The sequence below is a fragment of the Ceratotherium simum genome, chromosome 11 (assembly GCF_057802395.1).
Source record: "Ceratotherium simum simum isolate JZ-2026a chromosome 11, ASM5780239v1, whole genome shotgun sequence".
Classification (NCBI taxonomy): Eukaryota; Metazoa; Chordata; class Mammalia; order Perissodactyla; family Rhinocerotidae; genus Ceratotherium; species Ceratotherium simum.
The window spans coordinates 16429184-16454021 of record NC_141910.1 but is presented as its reverse complement, the minus strand read 5'-3'; the positions used below and the strand labels follow the sequence as shown (position 1 = coordinate 16454021).

General features: G+C 40.0%; 2 protein-coding genes across 5 annotated transcripts in view; both read left to right on the top strand.

Moving 5' to 3' along the window:
- ANXA4 (annexin A4) overlaps positions 1–16500 on the top strand; it is a 63903-nt gene extending 47403 nt beyond the window's left edge. For all 3 annotated transcript variants that reach the window (XM_087436624.1, XM_014791445.2, XM_087436625.1), the window contains exons 9-13: positions 5896–5989; positions 8267–8362; positions 8949–9007; positions 10034–10156; positions 15435–16500. In XM_087436624.1, coding sequence (XP_087292750.1) covers positions 5896–5989; positions 8267–8362; positions 8949–9007; positions 10034–10156; positions 15435–15494 — 432 coding nt within the window. In that variant the 3' untranslated portion in view covers positions 15495–16500. The remainder of the gene's footprint in view (positions 1–5895; positions 5990–8266; positions 8363–8948; positions 9008–10033; positions 10157–15434) is intronic.
- A 2821-nt stretch (positions 16501–19321) lies between these two features.
- The window catches only part of GMCL1 (germ cell-less 1, spermatogenesis associated), a 49668-nt gene continuing 44151 nt past the window's right edge, over positions 19322–24838 (top strand). Inside the window, exon 1 of one of the 2 annotated variants that reach the window (XM_087436620.1) lies at positions 19322–19754. In XM_087436620.1, the coding sequence (XP_087292746.1) occupies positions 19495–19754 (260 nt within the window). In that variant the 5' untranslated portion in view covers positions 19322–19494. The remainder of the gene's footprint in view (positions 19755–24838) is intronic. The other variant, XM_004435585.3, reaches the window with a different exon arrangement.

Sequence of the window (24838 nt, the reverse complement as noted above, 5' to 3'; positions counted from 1 at the left end):
GTAGAACTGCAGCTTCTTTTTTCTCTTTTGCCAGTAAGACAGGCCTTAGTTGGGGGACACCTTCTTATATTTCAGTGTATATTGGCCAGGCTGGGAAATGTTATGAAAAAAAGATTCCTGCAGGTGACCTTGAATAGCAGAAGTTTCTTGCAGAAATACCTGGGGCTTGGGGGTGGCACAGGGTCCTTATCATTATATAAGCACCCCTGGATTCCAGATTTCTTGTCATTGGGACCATGGTGGTGTGGCCACCCCAGAGAACCATGGAGTGTCTTCTGAATCACTTGGAGGTGAAGGGACCTGCCTTTGCTTCGTTTACCTTGCATTTTTACTCCCCAAAGAGAACATTTGATAAGACCTGTGTAAAACAGCTTGGTAGAGTGTGTACCCTGTTGGGTAAAATTAATACCAAACCCCAAGAGGGGGTTGCTTTCCTGGTACCCAGCCCACTGATGGTTGCCTTGGCACCAACCGCTTGTCTATTTGCTGTGGCCAGATAACACTAATAATAATAGCTAATAAAAAGTGAGTCCTTACCAGTTACCAAACACTGTTTTGAGCTCTTTATATGAAGTATGTCATTGAATCCTTGCAGTAACCCTATGAAGTAAGTATTGCTATCCTCATTTTATGGACAATGAAATTGAGACTCAGAGAAGTCAAGCTCCTTGCTCAAGTTTGCACAGATAATAAATGGCAGAACTGGGATTTGAACCCAGGCAATTTGGATCTAGACCTCGTATTCTTTACTAATATACAACCACAGAGAAGGATTGGTCCCATCCGGTATGTGAAGTATGAACCACTATGGATTCTGCAGGAAAGAACCTGTTGTTCTCACCAGAAGGGAGAGGAGTATGTATGTCATAAGAGCTTTGAAGACTCAGGGTGGCCCATCCCAAGCAGGAGATATAAGAAATTGCCTTTAATCCAGAAGCTTTGAGGAGGGAGAAGGTATTGAAAGTACTGGAACTCTTGGATGCTTATGTGAATTTCAGTTACCTCAAGGAGACCATTTTGGGGCATGCTGGAAAGGAGCCTCCATAGCCCAGGTGAATCCCAAATGAAATGAAAAGTCAGTGAGCAATTTATTCCTGAAACACTATATCCACTGTCAAATTTGGTGGGCTTACTAGGTGCCAGGCATTGTGTTAATGACTTTACATTTTTTCCTTACAACAAATTGTGAAGTAGATATTATTACTTCTGTTTTATAGAATAGGAAACTGATGCACAGATTTACATAACTTGTCCAAGATCACATAGTGCTGGAATTGGGCTCTTTGAACCCAGGTCTGTCTGATTTTTTCAAACCATGAAATTCAACAAACAAATATTTTTGGGCTCTTCAAGGAGCACAGTTCTCTTTGGAGGTGACCAGGTGAAAAGGTGCTCCCAAACAAGTTTGGGCTGGGGAAGTTGGACAGAGGAAACAGAACTCAGAATAGAGTTTTGCTGGATCCTCCAAGTCTTACCAAAAGGCAAGGAATTTAAGAACAACTCCAGCCAACGTTTCAGCTTTTCCAGGATAAGACAGTTGGAAAACCTTGTCAGTCTTTGCTCTTTTAACTTGCATCAGCAGCAAGGGAGCATTTGCAAACTTTGGATGTTATAGCTGGATTTTGATGTAGGAAAGTAAAGGAGTTTGAGATGAGAAGAGTGATCAGGGCAGGCGGAATTAGGTAGTAATTTCTTATAAAAGGTAGAAATTTTAAAATATAGAGAGGCTATTATCTAACAAGTCCAATTTTACCTATTCTTGGGATGAAACTTGCGCTCAAGGAAATAATAGGTAATGTTCAGAATTCCTACTTTAAAAAGAAATTCATGATATATTGAAACTACATTACAAATGCCCTTCAGAGTTTTTGCTAGAAGATGACACATTTGATTCCCTTCTTCTGAAAAACGAATAAACCAGGAAATATAAAAATAGGGAAAAATCTGCATCAACACTGGAAGCTATGGAGGAGGAGCATTAAAATGCCAGAGGGGCAGCAGACCTGGGCCAAGGATGCAGGAGGGCCATTCCTGCCCCAGGAAAGAGGCCCAGCCCGCGCCCCCCCCCCCCCCCCCCCCCCCGCAGCTGGAAGCAGGCACAGCGGCTTCAGGCAAACAGGAAGAGACTCCTCAGAGAGGACTTGCTGTCAGCTGCCCTCAGGGGACAAGTAACAAGCGCTCCTGCTTGAAATTCGTCCAGATGAAAAGTGAGGAGCTCCAAGAAGAATCCACCCATCTTGTTCTAGGGGGAAAAAGCAGATCTGGATAGACTGCTCATCATTTACGGATGAATGAGCATGAAAATCAACAAATCCTCAGCTCAAACACTGTGTGGCCTATGAACAAACTGAGACACAGAGGGAGGCAGACGTGGCCAGACCGTAAGAGACAGATTTCAGATTGCTTTGGACCCTAAAATAAATGAGAGAAAAATGGATTTTAATTAAACAAGAACTAAAAAAAAAAAGATGCAGTGAGGAAATAACAGAGGTGAAAATGGAGCTGGATGAAGGGAAGCAGAGACAGAAAAGGGAGCTAGATGAATGGAGGAGAAATGTTCTTAGGTGAAACAAAGAAAAAACAATTTTAATGCCTATCAGAAGCAGGAGTGATCAGAAATGACATTGCTGAAAACGGAATCGTTGTTGTGGAAAGCAATGCTGAAAAAATCTCCAGAATTCAGAAGAAAAGGACAAAGTGATCAGAGAAGAGGAGGAATGTAGAGGAAAGACGATGGAGATTAGAATCATGACAAAAAGCGTGTGGACAAACTTGCCCTGATCTATATTTAAATTTAAAATAAGTGTAAAAATAAATTAAGGCCTGTGGTCCTGGTGTAAAAATAGAGAGAAACCAGTGGAATGATTAGAAAGTCTAAGAACAGAACCAAGCCTGTGTGAGAATACACAGGTAGCATTTCAAATCAGTGAAATACAGATTACTTACTCAGTGGAGCCGGGACAACTGCCAACCGTTGGGTGAGAATAAAGTTAGATCCCTACTTTCCCCTCACATCATAATGAATTCCAAGTAGACTGAAATCTTAATATAAATAAAAGAAGTCAGAAAGATACTGTAATAAAGAATAGTTAAATATTTTTCTAATCTGGAGCTGGGAAAGGATTGTGTATGCATGACACAAAAGGCTGAAACCATAAAGGAAAACGATTGCTAGTTTGGCTACATTAAAAAACATAAATTGGGGCCAGCCTGGTGGCGTAGTGGTTGTTCACATGCTCCGTTTCGGCAGCCCGGGGTTCACAGGTTCAGATCCCGGGTGTGTACCATCGCACTGCTTGTCAAGCCATGCTGTGGCAGCATCTCATATAAAGTGGAGGAAGATGGGCACGGATGTTAGCCCAGGGCCAGTCTTCCTCAGCAAAAAGAGGAGGATTGGCCGATGTTAGCACAGGGCCAGTCTTCCTCAGCAAAAAAGAGGAGGATTGGCAACAGATGTTAGCTCAGGGCTAATCTTCCTCACACACACACAAAAATATATGAATTGTTTTAACAATACCACAAACAAAATTAAAGTTTCAACTTATGTATAATAAACTTAACGTTTATTTAAAGAGATTTTATAAATAAATAATATGGTTAACTCTGTTATTGATAAATCAAAACTATTGTTTTGATACTATGAATAAGAATGCCCCAGTATTTCTGAAAAATGGCCAATGGACATTAACAGTTAACTCAAATGGCAAATACACAAAAAATGTGCAACCTCACTAGTTATTAAAAAAAAATTAACACAAAAAGATACCATTTTCTAAGCATTATTAAAAAGGTTACTCTTGTCAAAGTCATTTTTATGATGTTTTACAAAAGTATCATTCTGTGACAGGTGGAAAGTTGGTTCTCTACCCACATGTTCTAGTTACTATTGCTGTGTGACACACCGTGACCTAACTTAGTGACCAAACAACCACCATTTTAGTATGCCCATGGATTCTGTGGCTCAGGAATTCAGACGAGGCACAGTGGGGATGGCTTGTCGCTACTCTGTAACGTCTGAGGTCTTAGCTGGGAAGACTTGGACAGCTGGAGGTGACTCAAAGGCTGGGGCTTGGAGGCTCCATCACTCATGTGTCTGGTGTCTGGGTTTCTCTGACTCAAGGCTGGGCTCACCTGGGACTGTTGAAAGGATCTCTTCCATGTGGCCTCTCCAGGTGGCTTGGGCTTCCCAGAGCATGGCTGCTGGATTTCAAGAGGGAGCATCTCTAAAGCCAGCATTGCAAGAAAACTGACCTTTTGTGACCTAGCCTCAGAAATCAGTGTCACTTCCACCATACTTTATTGATTGAAACAGTCACAAGCCTATTGAGATTCAAGTTTGAGAAGCACTGAATTAGATGAACCATCCTGCCCCCCCAGCTTTAAAATTCCGTGATTCCATGAATGACTCTAAAGCAGTGAGGGAATTAGAGAAGTGAAGAAACAGATGAGTAGATGGAAGCAAGCCCAATAAATGACAAAATGTGTCAGTTAAGGTCATTTTGAGAAATTTAATAAGCCAGCTGCTGATTATCGATGAACAGTAGGGTTTTTACAAAAAGAATTTTTAAAAATTTTTTTATAAAATACACATAACATAAAATATACCATCTTAACCATTTTTAAGTGTTAAGAACTTAAAATCTCCAGAATTTTTTCATCTTGCAAAACTGAAAGTCTATACCCATTAAACAACTCATGTGCCCCTCTCCCTTGCCCCTGGTAACCACTATTCTACTTTCTGTTTCTATGGGTTTGGCTACTCTAGATGCCTCATATAAGTGAAATCATGCAGTATTTGTCTATTTGTGACTGACTTATCTCACACAGCATAATGTCCTCAAAGTTCATCCATGTAGTAGCATGTGTCAGAATTTCCTTCCTTTTTAAGGCTACGTAGTTTCCCATTGTGTGTATACCATATTTTGTTTATCCATTCATACATCAATGGACATTTTGGTTGCTTCCAGCTTTTGGCTGTTGTGAATCATGCTGCTATGAACACTGGCATACAAATATCTCTTTAATATCCTGCTTTCAATTCTTTTGGGTATATACCCAGAAGTAGTATTGCTGGATCATATGGTAATTTTAATTTTTTGAGGAACAGCCATACTGTTTTCTATAGCAGCTGCATTATTTTACATTCTCACCAACAATGCACAAGGGTTCTAGTTTCTCCACATCCTCACCAACACTTGTTATTTTCTGTTTTTAAAAAAATTTTTATAGCAGCATCCTAATGGATGTGAGGTGATATGAACAATAGTTTTGATTTATCAATAATATAGTTAAAGCGACAAGAATCAATTTCTTATATTCCTATCTGGTTGGAATATAAGCAATTACTAATGGGGTTCTGATTCTACTGTGAGACCTTCTGTGGCCTCCAGCAAATTATAGATCCTTCTAGATCAGTGTTGTCCAATAGAACTTTCTGCGATGTTGAAATGTTCTACATCTGTATTGTCTAGTACGGGTAGCCACTTGTGACATGTGGCCACAGAGCACTTGAAATGTGACTAGTATGACTGAGGAGTTGAATTTTAAATTTTATTTAATTTTAATTAAAACTTAAATAGCTACATGTGGTTAGTGGCTACTGTATGGGACAGCCCAAGTCTAGGGCATTCCTTTTAGCTCTTAAGATAGAACCACGTTGTCTGCGTAGAGGGGGCTGCTGGTGTTTGCCCTAACTCTCAAGGAGATATTATAGGATCCCGTTAGTAGCTAAGGAAAAACCCTGAGTCATTTCCACTCACTGCCAACACCACTTCCACCCCCATCACCAACAAGATAAAACTAAGCCAGCTCAGCTCTTTGAAGTTCTGGAAATATTTGCATATGTCCTGGCACCTTCCCTGTGGTGTTTCAAACTTGTGCTTTGTTTGGCTTCAGGATCTGTTTGCGGCTGGAGAGAAGAAATGGGGGACAGATGAGGTGAAATTTCTAACTGTTCTCTGTTCTCGGAATCGAAATCATCTGTTGCATGGTAAGGCGCTTGCTTCATCTTCCAAAGAAACTGTTTGAAAGACAGTCAAAATTATTGCCCGTAATTAATTGATAACCTTTTCCCCATGGTACAAAGAACTGATTGTACTGAACGGTCTTAGATATTTTACTTTGGAAATGTGTGAGTGCAGCTTTGTGCACAAAGGCCAATTTCTGAAAGATTAATTATGAATAATTATCAGATATACAATGTATTCACAGAATTTTGGCATTCCTGTTTGTAGGAAACCGACCTTCCTAATCAGTCCTTTTTCTAAAGCATCCCATTTAAATTTAGTTAGAAATTAAATTTAAGAAAAAATCTTCAGTACTTCAGTGAGCAATAAAACAGAAATATTGGTTGACATTTATTCCTATTTAACATCCAAGTTGTAAAGGTAATAGCAGAGATTTCTTTAGGGGGTATGTTGCATAAGATGAATAGTGGATAATTTCAAATTTTATTTCCCATGTGTGATGTTTCTAATTTGCTTCTGATAATGCTAGTCTTTGTAATGTGCTTTTAAGTTCTTTGGGGAAAAGATACTATCTATACAATTGTAGCATATTTGTTGTCAGGTTTATTTTCTTCCTGTAAACAGCGATAGGGTTTAATAAGACATTTCATCTGTATCATACTTTCGTAAACCCACCATGCCCTTATAATCACACACAATTTACAAAGCTTGTGGGAAAATTAAGAATGAATTTGCTAAATCGAAAACATAAACTAAGTAATTGAAAAGTACAACACATTTGGAGGTTGCAGTCATTTCACATATTCCACAGTGACAAGACATAGATGATTACTCCTGTTAATAAATGCATGGGCTTCATGCACCAACTTCTGACTCAGCTCCTTATTTCTTTGCCTTCCCTTCTGCGATTACTAATAACACAAATCTCCCCCTGGTGGCATATCTCAAGAACTGCAGGTCCTCAGAAGCCGATTTCGTGCAAATACATTTGTTAACAATTTTCGCTTCCAGATACAAGTCAGTAGTTCAGCAATTATAAAATACTATCTCTTTGTAAGCCATTTTAAGCACTATTTGGATAAAGAATACTTCATAATTTTCTTACCAACCAACAATAATAGTAAGGATTCACAATAATGAAGGTTTTGTTAATAGTTATCTTCTAGGTGCAGTGCTAAACGTATTATAAGCATTGTTTCTTGCAACATCCTAATGGAGCAAATTTCCTATTTTATAGTGGAGAAAACTGAGGCTTAGAAAGTGTGTCAATTAGATTTTTCGATTCCAAGCAATATACACTGACTCTAACTTAAGTAAGAAACGAGGAAATAATATAGAATGGGACGAGAGGGCAAATGGAAGATACTGTGGTGGCTCACTGAATTGAAGGAAGAGCTGAACAACTCCAGGAAGAACAAAAATCAAGGCAGTTCTGGGGATCTCAGTAGAAGGGTATCATGGATTTTATTTCTAAGGCAGAGTTTCCCAAAGTCTGGTGTCCATTCTTGAACCCCTACTTCAGACTGGCTGAGTTGGTGTCTCTGAGAGTGACACCCAGGAGGTCTGACAGGCTTCCCAGGTGATTCTTATATTCTCTGAGGTTAAAGATGACTCAGTGCCTTTGGCTATCCCCATGATCTGCTCAATTAAAAAATTCCCAGGAGGGTAAGACTGATTGGTCCTGGTGGGGTGAACTGATCACTCGTTTGGTAGACCTTATGGTGCATGGTGTGGGGCAGGGGTGTCCCAGGATTGACATTTGGGTGAGGCAGCACCCTGAAGAAGGTGATGTTAAGATAAATGAAACAGATGTCCACTCTAAGAAGGCTCCAAAAGGAGGCAAGAGAGGAAAACATGTTCATCACATTAAAAAATACTTGGCAAAAATGCAAAAAAATTATGTTAAAGTCTATTAAAAGATGCAACCAGCTGTTATGAAATATGACTCAGTTTTGAAGAGGTTGAATTGTTCTAATTTTGATGAGCCAAAAGGAAAATTAAGGAAACAATGAGAAAAGCAAATCCCTCCAGAGGTTATCTCTATTTTATGTGTGAGAAAACAGGGTCCCAGATAAGGGAAGGGACTTGCCTGATGAGTGTTCCTTACTCGTCTCCTTCGGCCCATTCCACTTGCCCTATGTCTCTTGGGTTCTCACTCACATTGCTAATTAGTTTCCTCTTGAAATATGCCAAAGAATACATGGTGTGGTCTAGTTGAAAGATACTCATTCTCTCCATAAATTTTAGTTTCCTTTATTCTTTTTTTATTATCTATTATGCCATTTTGTTATTGTTTGTAGTGTTTGATGAATACAAAAGGATATCACAGAAGGATATTGAACAGAGTATTAAATCTGAAACATCTGGTAGCTTTGAAGATGCTCTGCTGGCTATAGGTAAGCTGCTAGGGGGTGGGGAGTGGAGAAACAAATGTCTGTAGACTTTTCTCCTTGTTACCAGTTTATTGTCATGGGGATGTAGAATTTTTTTTCAGGGATAAAAAAATTGTTCACTCATGATGTGTTCCAGAATTTTAAACAAGAAATATTATATACAATCTGATTGTTATTGTACCACGTGGTTTTGTATATTTTATATCCTCTGTGCCTTTATATTTCAGTATATGGGAAAGATAATCCTATACTAGCTTCATCTTGCAAGACTGAATGCTTAGAACTAATAACTGTTTCATATGGTAGAGATAGGAATCATTTTGAAACTATATGCTGCCTTGTGCTTTATAAAATGGCCTTTATTAATTACTTCTCCAGGAACTTGACAATAAATTGAGGATACTTTCCATCTGTGAAAATGTTTTCAGCATAGCCTGTGTTAATAAAACATTGTTTGGCTAAAATTTTTCTGACAAAGCAATCAAGAAATAACTACTAAATACCTTGTAGAAACAGAGGAAACAGCTGTCACTTTTTTCTCATGGATTTTATCTGTAATCTTTTCATTTCTTTTTTTATGTCTTGACAGTAAAGTGCATAAGGAACAAATCTGCATATTTTGCTGAAAGGCTTTATAAATCTATGAAGGTAAATAGCCTCATTTTTAGCATCTGAATGACTCTGACATGTCTTGTGTCCATCTTCTTTGCTTACTAATATCCCCCATTCAAATTAGCCAAAATCAGCCTGAGATATTCAATTCATCAGATACTTCATTGAGTGCCTGCTAATAATAACACTAGGTAATATTGAATACTTATAATGTGTGAGCACTGTACCTAATGCTTTGTATGTGTAGATTAATTTTATCCCCACAACAGCTCTGTGAGGCAGGTACTGTTATCAGCCTCCATTTTACAGATGAGAGAACTGAGGCATGGAGAGGCTATGCAATTTCCCCAAGGTCCTCAGTGAGGAAGCAGTGGATCAGGGATGCAAACACTGGCAGTCTGGCTTCAGAACCCAGGCTCCTAACCATGCATTGTACTCTGTGCAAGCACCGTTGCTGGGAAGCATGGGAGGTGCAGGAAAGATCAAAAAGCAGTCCTTGCTCACAAAGACCTTCTAGCCTTGAGGGTAAGGTAGGTACGTGCAAAACACCAATAAGAACAAAACAGAATGTAGGACAGTAGTCAAGGATCCAAATATTAGAGGAACACAGAGGAAAGGCTATTTTTTTTCAATATTTGTTTGTTTAGGAGGTGAGGATCTGAAAAGAACATATAAAGATGCTGGTATATTTGAGCAGGATCTTAGAGGAAGTTTTACATCAGAGGATTTTACATGGTAGGAAGGAGGGGAAGGCTGGGGAGGGAAGGATGACATGTGGAGGAGTCATTGCAGGTGAGGCAGGCAGGCTGCAGAACACCGGGTATGTCCCTAGAATGGCAGAGAGCAGTCTCCTCTGGTCAGAACACAGAGTGTTGGGGGAAGTGAAGTTGTGGAGAGCCTTGAATACCGTGGTGAGGAGCGATATTCCACGGCCTCTACGCTTGTGGCACAAAGGACATCATCAGGAGAGACATACTTACTCTTGCCTTGATAGACTTAAGATGAGCACTGTCTGAAAACCAGCTAGGCTTTGAGACGCGGGGATCTTGTTTTCTTCCCTAGGGCTTGGGCACCGATGATGACACCCTTATCAGAGTGATGGTTTCTCGAGCAGAGATTGATATGTTGGACATCCGAGCAAACTTCAAGAGGCTCTATGGAAAGTCGCTGTACTCCTTCATCAAGGTAGGTCACGGGAGGCTTACTCTGGCCCAGGGGAAAGCTCTGATGAAAGGATGGGGTTCTGGGCTAGGTGTTTAGACACTTCTTATCTTCTCCTTCTTGGCAGATATCACTTCCTTTAAAGATGGTCCTCTAGTTCCGAAAATTCCGGTCTCTGTCCTTTCGCACAGATGTTTTGATCTCTGCTAGGTTAGGAGCTGGAAATGTTTGCTTTCTAAATATAGTAATTATTTCATGTTGACCGCAGACAAAGATTATATTTTAATGAATACTTTAAGAGTACTGTTTCCTTGTCTACCTGCTCACAATGAAAGATAAGCAGCTGAAGCAGTCATTCAGGACCCTATCCAGGGCCAGCTGAGGTCTGCTGAAAATATGGGAAAGCATGTTAGTTATCTTAAATGGCTTTTCTTTACCCGGCGTCAGACTTCTAGGAGTCCTAACATGGCATGGGAGTGACGAGAAATGATTCGCATCCCTCCAGACCCCTTATTCCTGGGATTTTGCTTCTTGAAGAAGCCAGAAGGTCTCATGAATATGAAGCCAAGACCCATTTCCCTAGAAGTTGGTGATGCATGCACAATAAACTTCAAATCAGGATTTGATCTGTGAATTAAATATTCTGAATCCTAGTCATAGCTTGGAGGGGTATAACTATTAGGTGATTTGAGCTGCAGTTTGTTACTATGCCTACAAGCCATTCAGGAATTTGTTTCTATTTCTGTAGAGTCTATGAGGTAACTTTATTTTGCAGAGCTGAAATATAGCTAGCTGTAAGTAAAATACTTTTAAGATTCAAGGATGACCATAAATGAAGTTATAGGAAAATATATTCATAACATGTACTATAGGATTAATATCCCTATATGAAGAACTTCTATAAATCACTAAGAAAAAGGAGAAAAATCCAAAAAGAAAACATGCATTTCACGAAAGATGAAACACAAATGGACAATAAATATTTAGAATGTCTAATCTCACTAATATACAATGAATTGCAAGCAGAAACAAATCATCATTTTTCACCTAATACCTTAACAAAGTTTAAAGAGATCATAATCAGCGTTGAGAAGTGCCGGGGGTAAACTCACCATCTCTTATACAAAGACTATAAACTGGTCTAACCTTTCTGGGTGGCAACTTGGCAATAAATATTTAAAAAATAAACTATAACTATTACTGAGCTATTATATGTTTAGGAATTTCTTTAGAGAAAATAATAAAAATGCACTAATCTACAGAATGGGAGAAAATATTTGCAAATCATATCTGATAAGAGTTTTCTATCTAGAATATATAAAGAACTCCTACAACTCAATAACAAAAAGACAAACAACCCAATTAAAAATGACAGAGGGGGCCGGCCTGGTGGCGCAAGCAGTTTAGCACGCGCGCTCTGCTGCGGCGGCCCGGGGTTCACCGGTGTGGATCCTGGGCGCGCATGGACGCACTGCTTGTCGGGCCATGCTGTGGTGGCGTCCCATATAAAGTGGAGGAAGATGGGCACAGATGTTAGCCCAGGGCCAGTCTTCCTCAGCAGAAAAAGAGGAGGATTGGCAGATGTTAGCACAGGGCTGGTCTCCTCACCAAAAAAAAAGAAAATGACAAAGAATTTGAATAGACATTTCTCCAAGGAAGATAGACAAATGGCCAATAAGCACATGATAAGATGCTCAACATCATTAATCATTAGAGAAATGCAAATCAGAACCACAATGAAATACCACTTCACACCTACCAGGATGGCTATAATTTAAAAAAAAAAAACAAAAACAGGGCCAGCCCCCGTGGCCTAAGTGGTTAAGTTCAGCACGCTCTGCTTCGGCGGCCCAGGTTCCGTTCCAGGCACAGACCTACACCACTCTGTTAGCAGCCATGCTGTGCTGGCAGCCCACATACTGAAAAAAAAAAAAATAAAGGAAGATGGGCATGGATGTTAGCTCAGGGCAAGTCTTCCTCAGCAAACAAAACAAAAAACCAAAACCAAAAACAGAAAATAACAAATGTTGGTGAGGATGTGGAAAAACTGGAACCTCATATATTGCTGGTGCGAATGTAAAATGGTGCAGCCACTGTGGAAAACAGTTTGACGCTTCCTCAAAAAGTTAAACATAGAATTACCACATGACCCAGCAATTCCACTCCCAGGTAAATACTCAAAAGAAGTGGAAACAGAGACTCGAACAGATACTTGTACACCAATGTAAACATTATTCATAATAGCCAAAGGGTGGAAACAACCTAAGTGTCCATCAACAGATGAACAGATAAACAAAATGTGGTACATACATACATAAAAAGGAATGAAGTTTCTGATATGTGGATAAATCTTGGAAACGTGTTCAGTGAAATAAGCCAGACACAAAGGAACAAATACCGTATGATTCTACTTACATGAAATATTTAGAATAGGTAAATTCATAGAGACAGAAAATAGATTGGAAATTAACCAGGGGCTAGGGGAAGAGGAGAATGGGAGTTATTGCTTAGTGGTTACAGAGTTTCTAATTGGGGTGATGAAAGGGTTTTGGAAATAGAGATGATGGTTAGGGAACAATGTGAATGTAATTAATGCCACTTAAAAATGGTTAAAATGGCCAATTTTGTTTTATATATATATTTTTTTACCACAATAAAAAAAATCTATGAAAGAATTTGAATAAAATTGTTTCATGAAATGTGAAAAAAGTACACTAAATATTATATTTTCATCATAGCATTATTTCTATTTATATTACTTTATATGATTTATAATTGTATAAATGTTATACATTTATAGTATATAATTTATTATGTATTATTATTATTATTTTTGTGTGTGTGTGAGGAAGATCGGCCCTGAGCTAACATCTGCCAATCCTCCTCTTTTTGCTGAGGAAGACTGGCCCTGGGCTAACATCTGTGCCCATCTTCCTCCACTTTATATGGATCGCCGCCAGAGCATGGCTTGCCAAGCGGTGCGTTGGTGCACCCCCGGGATCCAAACCGGCAAACCCCGGGCTGCCGCAGTGAAGCTCACACACTTAACCGCTTTTGCCACCTGGCTGGCCCTGTATTATTATTTTTATTAACCAATAAGGGATGACTCAAATAAATTGTGGAAAATCTGTATGATCTAATACTATTCAGATACTAAAATGATGGGATACAAAAATATTGATTGGCTTGTGGAAACATCACTATAAATATATTTACATTATATGTTTGTATATATGTAATATGTAAATATATGTGTATTCACACACTCACACAACACTGGAAAAGATTAAAAATAAAGAATACATTGCCCATTCAATGACAATTGCCAAAAGGAGAAGAATAGAAATATAAAATATGTAAATAATCAAAAAAAATGACAGAAGATAAAAATATAAATTATGATAATAAACTCTTAAGTTAGGTAAAAATATAAAATCCTACTCCATGCTGTTTATAAGGAACAACTTATATAGTGACATGTAAGAAGCTTAAAAAAAAACACCAGAGAAAAGAACATTTGACAAATACAAAAAAGAAAGTAGGGATTGCACTATAAGTAAAAAGAATTTATGGAGAAAAAGCATTAAATAGGAAAAAGTGGATCACTTTATATTGATAAAGGCAACAATTCACAGCAAAGGTTAAATTGTCATGAAACTTTAGATGCCAAATAGTATTGCATTCAACTAACTAAATAAGAAACTTGAGGCTCCAAAAGAAGACATCAGCGGAAATACTATGCTAGATAGACTTGAACACATCCTTATTTCTTGTCAGATCAATAAGACAAAGTATAAACAAGGATATATTAAGATTTATTTTAATAGATGTATATCAAACTTCGAATCCTATAGATAGAGATTCCATCTTTTCTAGTGCCCATGAAGCACTAACAAAAATTGATCTATAGGTTAGACCATAAAAAATTCTATGTAGAAATTATAGCACCTTTCTGAAAGGCTGTTTTGAACCCATATTAAAAAGCTTAAGGGCCGGCCCCGTGGCTTGGCGGTTAAGTGCTCCAGCTCCACTGCTGGCGGCCCGGGTTCGGATCCCGGGCGCGCACCGACGCACTGCTTCTCCGGCCATGCTGAGGCCGCGTCCCACATACAGCAACTAGAAGGCTGTGTAACTATGACGTACAACTATCTACTGGGGCTTTGGGGGAAAAAAGTAAGTAAATAAAATTTAAAAATAAATAAATAAAAAAATAAAAAGCTTAAGAAAATGCATGATCAGGGCCGGCTCTGTGGCTTAGTGGTTAAGTGCGCGCGCTCTGATGCTGGCGACCCGGGTTCGGATCCCGGGAGCGCCCCGAGGCACCACTTCTCCGTCCAACGCGAGGCCGAGTCCCACGTACAGCAACTAGAAGGATGTGAACCTATGACATACAACTATCTACTGGGGCTTTGGGGGGAAAAAACTGAATAAATAAAATCTTTAAAAAAAAAAAAAAGAAAAGAAAATGCATGATCATTAATCTGGTAATTCCCATTTTGTGAAAATTCATCCTGAATAAATCATCAAGAAAATGCACAAGAATTTAACTGTACTATGCTTAATGCAGCAGTATTTATAATAGTGAAAAATTGGAAACAACATAAATATCCAGCAGTGGGGAGGGTGATCAAATAAATTATTTTACCCATGTACAATAGAATATTCTGTAACCATTAAAGAATGATGTTGTAGAAGAATATTTAATAAATTAAAATAGGGAAATAGGCTATACTAAGTAAAAAAGCAGAATACAGAAGAATACTACCACCCCATCACATGGGAATCTATATGCATAGAAAAAAGTCTGGAAGGATACGCACAAATCAAAATGCTAAGAATAGTAATCTCTAGATGGTGGAATTATGGATGATTTTTATGTTCTTTTATGTCTTTTTTTTTTTTTTTTTTAAAGATTTTATTTATTTTATTTTTTGCCCCCAAAGCCCCAGTAGATAGTTGTATGTCATAGCTGCACACCCTTCTAGTTGCTGTATGTGGGACTCGGCCTCAGGATGGACAGAGAAGTGGTGCCTCGATGCGCACCCGGGATCCGAACCCGGGCCGCCAGCATCGCAGCGCGTGCACTTAACCACCAAGCCACAGGGCCGGCCCTATGTCTTTATTTTCTACATTGAACAAGTATTATTTTTGTAATAAAAAATAACAAATGTTATTTTAAAAAAAAAAAACCTCTCTGAGAAAAATCCAGACAAGATTGAAAAAGTTAACCTAGATGACTTGGAGCTGTATTCCCTTTTAAAACCCATTAATCTGAATGTAACTTTGCTTCCTTTGCCCCCAGGGTGACACATCCGGAGACTACAGGAAGGTACTGCTCATTCTCTGTGGAGGAGATGATTAAAATAAAATCCAGGAGGGATAAGAGGATTCCCAACTCTTGAATTTTTTTTAACTTCATTTTTCTACAGTGCTATTAGCATTATCTCAGAATGCTTATTTCCAATTAAAACGCCTACAGATGCCTCCTAGGATATACACTGTCTGTATTATTATTCATCTGTAATTACTCACTATGATGCTTTAAAGCTGTACTTGCATTTCAAGGCTTATAAAACCTAAAAGGAGATTTAAAATTAAAAATAAAAATGTATTCTTTTTGTTTCACAGAAATTGGAATATTTTAAATTATTTCATGTTTTCTTTTTTTGGTGAAAAACTACTGAAGTGAAAGACTGGAAGACTGTTCTAAAATCACTTTTCTTCCCTAATTCTATTTTCAGAGTGGCTGGTAATTTCTTGATTTGGAATTGTGAGCATCTAGTCAGTAAGAATATCTATCCAGTTTGCTATTTTACATAGTCATAGTTTGAAAGCATCCACAAATCTCCTTTGTTTATATTTTGTCTATAGCATTAGTTGATCTTTGCTAAGTTTGGCATGGGAGACTTCCTCCATCACATTATATGTTAAGATCACTTACTGTCTCCAGGTTAAAGTATACCAAGATCACCAACTTGTCTGAACAAATTAAATTCTAAGTGGTTATACAGATCATATATGTCTGGTTACCAAAATAAATGCTGAACATTCCACAGTATTATGGTTAATGTCTTAATCCAGCTTGAAGATGGAGAAAAATAAGTGTCAAACTAGTATAAAACTGGTGATGGTGTAATGCTCTGAATTTACTTTTACTTAAAGGAAATTTTTTGTGTTAAAAATAATTTTTTAAATCATTTTCGATTTTGTTGATTTGTAATAATTTACATTTGCACTGTGCCTTTCAACTCTAGAATTGTTCTGAAGGTGTATTTGGATTTCATTCAAAAGTTCAGTTTGTATACAACATGGAAAAATAATTTTAATAAAACATGGTGCCTTTAAAATGAGGTATATTCTTTCTTTGACTGATTTTGCCACTTGTGAGTTATTTCATCCTAGACCCTGAAAGGAGATATTTTTGAAGGACTTGTGTTACTCAGTTTCTACTAGGAACTACAACATTAAGAAAAAAATAACATATTTAGTCTTTTGTGCATTTAGTGCTATAAAACTAATGTTCATATATACTAAACACTACTTAATATAAAATAATGTATTCTTCAGAAATGAGTGATGCTCTCTGTCCTACTAAGTAGAACATTTATATAAAATAAGAGTATTAGTCTTTGTTCATTCTATAATATATACTGTATTTTGATGGGTGAAATATAAAGATTTGTTTTTCAATTTGTTTCTACTTGCCTATTTATAAGTGCTTGAGCTATTGGTGAAAGCTATTTGCGTGAATACTTAAGTCATTCCAGTTAATTATAGGAAATAGTACTGCTGTTTTGATACCTACCCAGAAGAGTATGGAATCTCTAAATCAACTTTAATTGGCTATGGAAGCATTACAATTTTTTGGTTGTTTTGTCTTTCAATTATATATGACTTAGTTACAATTTTAAAACAAAATGCGTTTCTTGACTGGAAGCTTTCCAGAGGGCAGGATAAAGCTACCCTGGAGGAATGTTTATTATATTAAAAAAGCATGACTTTGGAATATAACTATGAAGCAACTTTGTTTTTCTCTCCCACTGTCCATTTTACATTTCTTCATTGGGCCTAGTTCTTTGTCTTTAGATGAAAATTCTGAGGAGGATAGAGTTGTGACTTTCCAGGTCACTCTTAGGTTTTAAAAAGTCCTACTGTGCAGCCCCTTAAGTGTCTTTTCAGTAATTAATATGTCCAGTCAAAATTCCAAACTTGATTTACACTTGAGGCTTCTTCCCTCATTCAGCTCTGGCCTATTGCCAGCAGGAAGCTGGCTTTTGGGGAAGGGGATATGTGGGTTTCTCTTTCTCCACCTAGGCTTCCTTCTATACCTCCTCACCCCCAACCTAACCTAGGTTGTAGTAGGAGGAGGGAGGAGAGTAAAGAGAAGCAGGAAAGGTTCTTACTTGACTGTTATTGCTGTGGTGGTAGAGGATCATCTATGTTGGCAGATGTTTAAAGCTGATTCTTGTGTGCATTCTTGCGTGTTCCTTTATCAACCCCATAACCAGGGAACCACTCATCTTTGATTCCTCTGGCAAGGCAAATGCACTTTTCCTTTTTCAGCCCCTAGGAATTCTATGATACCTTCAGGTTCTCTGTGGAACCCACGCCTCTTGGACAGAATCTAAGATGATGCCATGCTGGCTGTCTTATGGTGGTCCCCACTTGTTTTATGGGAAACACTTGCACACCCTTTGCGCTGACAAATTCTGGGCATGCAGGCTGATCCTCCTGCAGCCATCATTGTCTGCCCCTCCCCTTGCTCCCTGCCCCCCTCAGCTGCCTCAGCCAGTCTCTCTTCATACAGATTTCTCAGGCCTGAGTCCACCAAGGCCCCCAAACTACACATACTACTGATGACAATGTAAATAGGTGCAGTCATTTCAGAGAGCAATTTGGCAGTAGCTACTAAAGCTGAAAAGTTCCCAGCAAATCCACTTCTAGGAATCTATTTAGTGACTCTCTTGCACGTAGTGTTCATTGCTGCTCTATAACATTAACCTAGAAAAACCTAACTCCCTCAGTAAGGGAAAAGATAAATTATGAGTTAGTCACACAAAGAGCAGTGAAAATTAACTAAAGATTTGTCAATTAGATAAATCTCAAAACTATAATTTTGAGATGAGAAAGGTGTAGAATGATAGGTACGGTATGATTCCATTTAATTACATGCCTAAATGTGCAAAAGAAAATATATTGCTTATGGGTATAAGAACATGAATGGGAACGATATACACCATTCTCAGGATAGTGGTCACTACAGTGGAGAGAGAGACAGACTGAGATGGAGAGGGAACTTCTGCCTATCTGTGTAGTTCTATTTAAAAGAATGAATCAAAGCAAGGTGGTAGCCTACGGATGTTATCATATTGCTCTATTTGAGTAATTCATTATAAATACTTCATTTAAAATATTTCACTATAAATACTTGATTTAAAAAGTAGAAGGAAGTCAAAGAGTGAAAGCTGGCTGTCCAGAGTCCATGACAACGGCTGCATACTCCAGGCAGTCAATTTTGCTCGGACACATGTAAATTTTGCTCTGGCCACCAAAAGGCACTTGAAGCCCTGACAGTCCCGGAACCAGACCCTGATTCACACGTCCCACTGCTGCTAGGAGGGAAGGAAAGGAGGGCAGGGAACGTTTGCCCTAATTGCTCTAGGGCAGCGGAGGGCTGATGTTTAAGAAACCCAAGAGCCTAGCAAAACTCCACATTCTAGGTCCTCCTCCCCCAGGAAGCCATGCCCACCTCCGCAGGGCGTGATCCCAGAACTTGGTGAGCTCCTCCAAGGAAGAGCCCAAACAGCACCGTCTTTTTGCCTCCTGCCTAGCACAAGGCCCAGCAGGCATCTGGGGCTCAAGGAACCTTTGCAGAAAGCATGAGTGAGCTGGAATTCCCGGTCTTGCTTACAAAACCGGGTGTATGAAGTGACGCTAAAAGTTCGGCCCCAAATTTCAAGCTAGTGTGAGACCCAAGCGCCCCGCAGGTCAGAAAACAACTGGGACACGGGCGCCCCACCTCCACGCCGCGTCTCGTTCTGCGCAGGCTCCACCCGCCAAGCACACCTTTCCCCGCCCCTTCCGGAGGCTCGCCGCGCGCACGCGCCCTTCGGTCGGCGCTTTGTTGCGAAAGCGAGGGGGTGAGGTCCTGCGCTCCCGGCGCGCCGCGCGGCCAGTTGCGGCGGGCGGGGCGGAGGATGGAGGTGGTAGCGTGTGCTGCGACGGTTGGGGCTGGGCGCGAGAAGGTGGCGGTGTAGGCACCCGGGCTGGGTGGAGGCCAGCGGCGGCCTGACCATGGCGGGAGACGGTCTCCGCTGGGCTCCCTGAGGTGCGCTCCCTGAAGTCCCAGGGAGCCGTGGCCCATGGGCTCGCTGAGCAGCCGAGTCCTGCGCCAGCCGGGGCGAGCCCGAGCCCAGCAGGACCCGGCTTCTGGGCCGGGGGGCTCAGCCCGAAGGCCGGAGACTGGCGGCGACGCGGCCGGCCACGGCTTCTGTTACTGCCCGGGCAGCCGCAAGCGCAAGCGGAGCAGCGGGGCCTTCTGCTACTGTCACCCCGACTCCGAGACAGACGAGGATGAGGAGGAAGGGGACGAGCAGCAGCGGCTCCTCAACACCCCTCGAAGGTAGGTGGGGGGCCGCGCCCACACGGACCTGCGCCCGCACCTGTTGGAGGTCCCGCGACCCGGCCTGGGGACTAGCGCGGCGCCCCAGAGCCTGTGAGGAGCGGACGTGCTCTTGACGGGGTGAATGTGGGAGCCGGCCCGATGCAGGGCGGATGGGGGGCACCTTGGGAGACGCCTGGTGTTTGGATTATAAACCACAGACGCTGCCAGGGTGGTGGTACAGCCCCGAGATGAGACGCCAAGCCAGAGCTTGCGCCTCATTAAAGACACGACCAGCTGGCTGGCCTTCCGTAATACACCTTTGTCATCTCTGAGTAGGTGGCAGTAGAATAAGTTGTTTTGCATCCTGTTCCTTAAATTGGACAGACACGTCAATTTAGTGTCTGAGATGGGCACCGCGTTATCGTCCACTCATTGTAGGGGAAATGATTACACACAGCAGTTCTCCGTAACTGTAAAGGTGAAGGTTATCAATCATGTACATTTGTTTCTTACCAGGAACAAAGTCTTGCAAGGTCTCTGGGACTTGGACGTTGACCGTGGATATGTGTGAAGCTGTGCTGCAGCTTGCTTAAGCTTTTTTCAGAGTTGAAAAACAGGATATTTACTTGTGAACTAGAATGTAGTTTATAAGTAGAATGAATTTTCACATAAACAATCTGGTTGCTCCTTTTTTTTTTTTAAGGTCCTGAGTGGGGTCACATAGATGTAATTTTTTAGATTCAAAAATTTTTTGCTACACAAATGTTACGTATTTATTGTAAAAGAAGAGTATCATGATAACCTCTGTTAATAGTTTGATTTATAAACTCTTTCATACAGTTTTATGTGTGAATGCTTTGTATTTGTTTACAAAAATGGACCTCCACTGTCAAATTGTTCAGTTACCTTTTTGGAGAGTCAGTATAGTATAGTTTTAAGAGCTCAGATTCTGAGTTCTATTCTGTATTCTGCACTTACTAGCCTTATTTCCTCATAAGTAAAATGAAGATACTAATACTTGCCTTATGGGGTTTGACACATATTTGAACACATACAATGCACAGTGCCTGGTGTGAAAGCATCAGTAAATATTATGTCTCCTTGATGAGTTGACCTCGTTTATCATTACAAAATGTCTCTCTTTATCCCTGGTAGTATAGCCACTACCACTTTCTTTTGATAGGTGTTTAAAAGGTGTATCTTTTTCCATCGTTTTCCTTTTTACTTGTGTGTTTATGTTTAACGTAGGTGTTTTATAGACAGCATATAGTTGGGTCTTGCTTTTTTTTTTTTTGTGAGGAAGATCAGCCCTGAGCTAACATCTGATGCCATTCCTCCTCTTTTTTTTTTTTTTTTTTTTTTTGCTGAGGAAGACTGGGCTAATATCCATGCCCATCTTCCTCTACTTTATGTGGGACGCCACAACAGTATGGCTTGACAAGCGGTGTGTCACTGCGCGCCCGGGATCTGAACCTGCAAACCCTCGGCGGCCGAAGCGGAGCTCGGGCACTAAACTGCTGTGCCACCGGGCTGGCCCCTCTTTGCTTTGTATTTAGTATTTAGATCACTTATATGTAATGTCATTTTTGAAATATGTATGTCAAGGTCCATTTCAAAGAGAAAAATCACGTAGTAATTTGAACAGGGAAAATTTAGTATAACCATTATTAACAAGTAACTGGGAATTAACTACTGAAAAAACTACTAAGGTAAAGAGATCTCTAAAAAATACAGAAATAGAAGATATAGGGAGCAGTCACTACTTCCAGGGCTGAGACAGAATACCCAAGGAAGGAACAAATTTGGAATGGGGCCACCTTTCCCAAGCTGAGATTCAGATGTTGAAGGAGGTGTGGCTGTAGCCCACTAGATGGTGAAGTTTGCTGAGATGCGGTAGACTGAGGTTGGCAAGCAGGAAACTGCCCACTGGGATGCTGTCAAAACTTGCTTGCAGGCCATCTAGCCCACAAAGCTGAAAACGTTTGCTTTCTAGACCTTTACAGAAAAAGTTTGCCAGCCCCTGGACTACATGAGTGCACTGAAATGGAAAGTCTTTAAAGCAAACATATCAGAATTTAGTATGTTTTATATCAGTGGAAGATGCCTAGCTTATCTAGCCCAGCATGGATGAAGGGTGTAAGAAAATATTAAGATCTAGAATTTTGTGTGTTGGCCCTGATATGCTTCCTCAGGTTGCCTGGTATGCTCTCCCACCTCAACCAACTACTACTTGAAAAGCTTTGGCTTCCAGGTCCACCTTCCACCTCATACCTTTTGTCAGCTGCATGCTTTACATTAACAAGACTATTAAAACTCAACTGTGCTGCAACCAGATCTTGAATGTTTGATGTCCCTAGATTGTCTCTAAAAACTGAAATCTAGTAAACAGTATTTGTTGTTATGATGATGTAAATATTGTTTACTGCAGAGTCCAGTAGTGTGCTAGGATTATAAATCACACTTCATGGGTCCAATGTCACAACCCCTTGTTTTTCTCTTGAAGAAGTTTTCTAACCTTGTAGTTAAATGGAATCATTTACTTATGTTCTATCAAGTGCTTAAAGTTGGGCCCTGTTTTCGTTTTTATCTTATTGAGATAATGCCTTTTTTTTTTTTTTGAGGAAGATTAGCCCTGAGGTAACATCAGCTGGCAATCCTCCTCTTTTTGCTGAGGAAGATTGGGCTAACATCCATGCCCATCTTCCTTTACTTTATATGGGACGCCGCCACAGCATGGCTTGACAAGCGGTGCGTCGGTGCGCGCCCAGGATCCAAACCTGCGAACCCCGGGCCGCTGAAGTGGAGTGCGCTCACTTAACCGAGACGCCACCAGGCCGGCCCCAGAAATAATGCCTTTGTTTTGTATTGCTTTTTTATTTTCCTAGAGTTTCTGCCCTTTCCCACCTTTGTTGACAAAAGAAAAATATTTCTTCATAATATCTTCAGGTTTTTCTGTCTTGCCCAACACACTTGCAGGGAGTCCTTCTCCTCTAAACCCAAGACCACCCTCCTGGCTCCCTTCATCCTCTTGTTCCAATCTGGATTCATTGCTCTCTATCTAGGTCTGCACTTGTCTTGGGACTTACTTTCACTCCATCTCTAGGTTTGGATCCACTATTTTCTGTAGCCTGTATCTGTTTCTTTCTCACTCATTTTAGGGAACTACATCCTCAAATATTTTCCTAAGAAAAGGTGCAAAAGGAGGTAATTTGTGTTTATCTAAATGTAAATTTAGTCTTTCTCTTTATTCATCCTTTGACTAGATAGGGAAATCTAATCTAAAATAACTTTTCATACCTTTGATGATATTACTTCATTGTCTTCTAGCCTGTAGTGTTGATGAGAAATATGATGCTGGTCCAATTCTCTTTAGGTGATCATTTTTTTTCTCCCTGGAACTTTTGGAATTTTTTCTTTGGTATTTTGGAATTTAACCGGAATGTGCTTAAGTGTGGGTCTTTTAATGGCTTTGGTACTTGGTGGATCCTTAGAATCTGGAGACTACTTTAGTTTGGGGAAACTGCCTTCCATTAATTTCTTCCGTAATTTCCTTTCTCCTGTTATCTTTGTTTTCTCTTTTTTGGACCCCTCTTAAGTGGATTTTGGATTTCTTGGATTGTACCTCTTTCTCTTTTCTTTTTTTCCTTTCTAGGTCTTTTTTGCTTTATGTTCTGAGAAATTTCCTTAACTTGCTCATTTAGCCTCTCTTTTGGCTTTTTCATGTTTTTAGTCTCTAAGAGCTCTTTTTTCCTTGTTCTGAGTAATCCTCTATCATAGCATCCTGTTATTTTGTAAATGTAATAGTCTCAGCTCTCTAGATGTACTAATTAGAGTGTTTTGGTTTTTTTTTTTTTTCCTTGAATTATGTTTCCTCTGGGACCAATTTTTCTCTTTTCTTTACCAGTCTTTAATGCTCCTAATTTTCTTCGTGTTGGGTTATCTTTGGTTGTCCGCTTATATTTAAGAATGAGTAACTGGGGTGTGGGTGTGTGTATTTTAATTGAGTAAATAGATCTCTTTCTACTAAGCCTCCTCTTTGAGCAGGAAGACTGCCTAGTAAATTGGATATGGGTGGGGCATGCTTTGTTTTAGAGTAGAAATTCCCAAACTTTCTTGGTTCAGAGCACCCTTACTGTCTCAGTAATATTTTTCATGGCACTTCTGGAAAAGAAATATCTCACAGTTAGGTCCAAACAACCTAATAGTAGATTACATGGTATCTGAAAGATGTTGCTGTGTTTCCTTCAAATTTAAAATATTCCACATGCCTCCCTGAGTTTGCTGTGGTGCTCCAGGTGCTTTGGCACACAGTTTGGGAACCATGATTTAAGGTGAATGGGTTAGGAGCTAACAGGCTACAGATCTTCCTGATAGATTCGTTCTATTTCTTTCCTGAAGAGCCTGGGAATCTTTATGCGTGAGTTATCTGTGCTCTGGTTATCTGTACTCTGTGTTGATAGAGAGTGGAGGAGACCTTTAGGGGAATAAGTTTCCCCATTTTCTGCCTCACTTCTCTCTTTTGTTTCCCCTGAGACCTCATCTTCCCAACCCCCAGAAGGGTTCTGAAGGGCACATGGGCTTCAAACACTATCTAGACTTTCATGATATGTTTTGGGCTGTGGCTTTCATTGCTCTTTTCCATTCCAGTTTATTTTCTAACTTCCAGATCTATAGAATTCTCTCATTAGGTGATAAGCCCACCCTTACCTTTTTGCTGTTGTGGGCTTATTCCTTTCTGTACTTTTAATCTTTTAATGCCATTTGGGGAGCGTGCTGTCAGGAACTGGAAATTACATTATCTCATTTATTTCTCACAGTAACCAAGTGAAGTGAATACTGTTAATATTCTCTTTACATCTGGAGTAACTGAGCTGTAGTGGAGCTGGGACTCAAACTCAAGTCTGTCCCCCAGCAAAGCATGTGCTGTTTTTACTGTCTGTTGGGGAGAGATGTTAAATACACTGGTTCAAGACACCATCAGAAACAATTACTACTTCATTTTTTAAAAGATTTAAAATTTTTAGCTACTAGGAAAGGTGTCAGGATTGGCCAGGAATATAAAAGATACTGATCAGCGTCTGCCTACGGCTTTTCTTATTTAC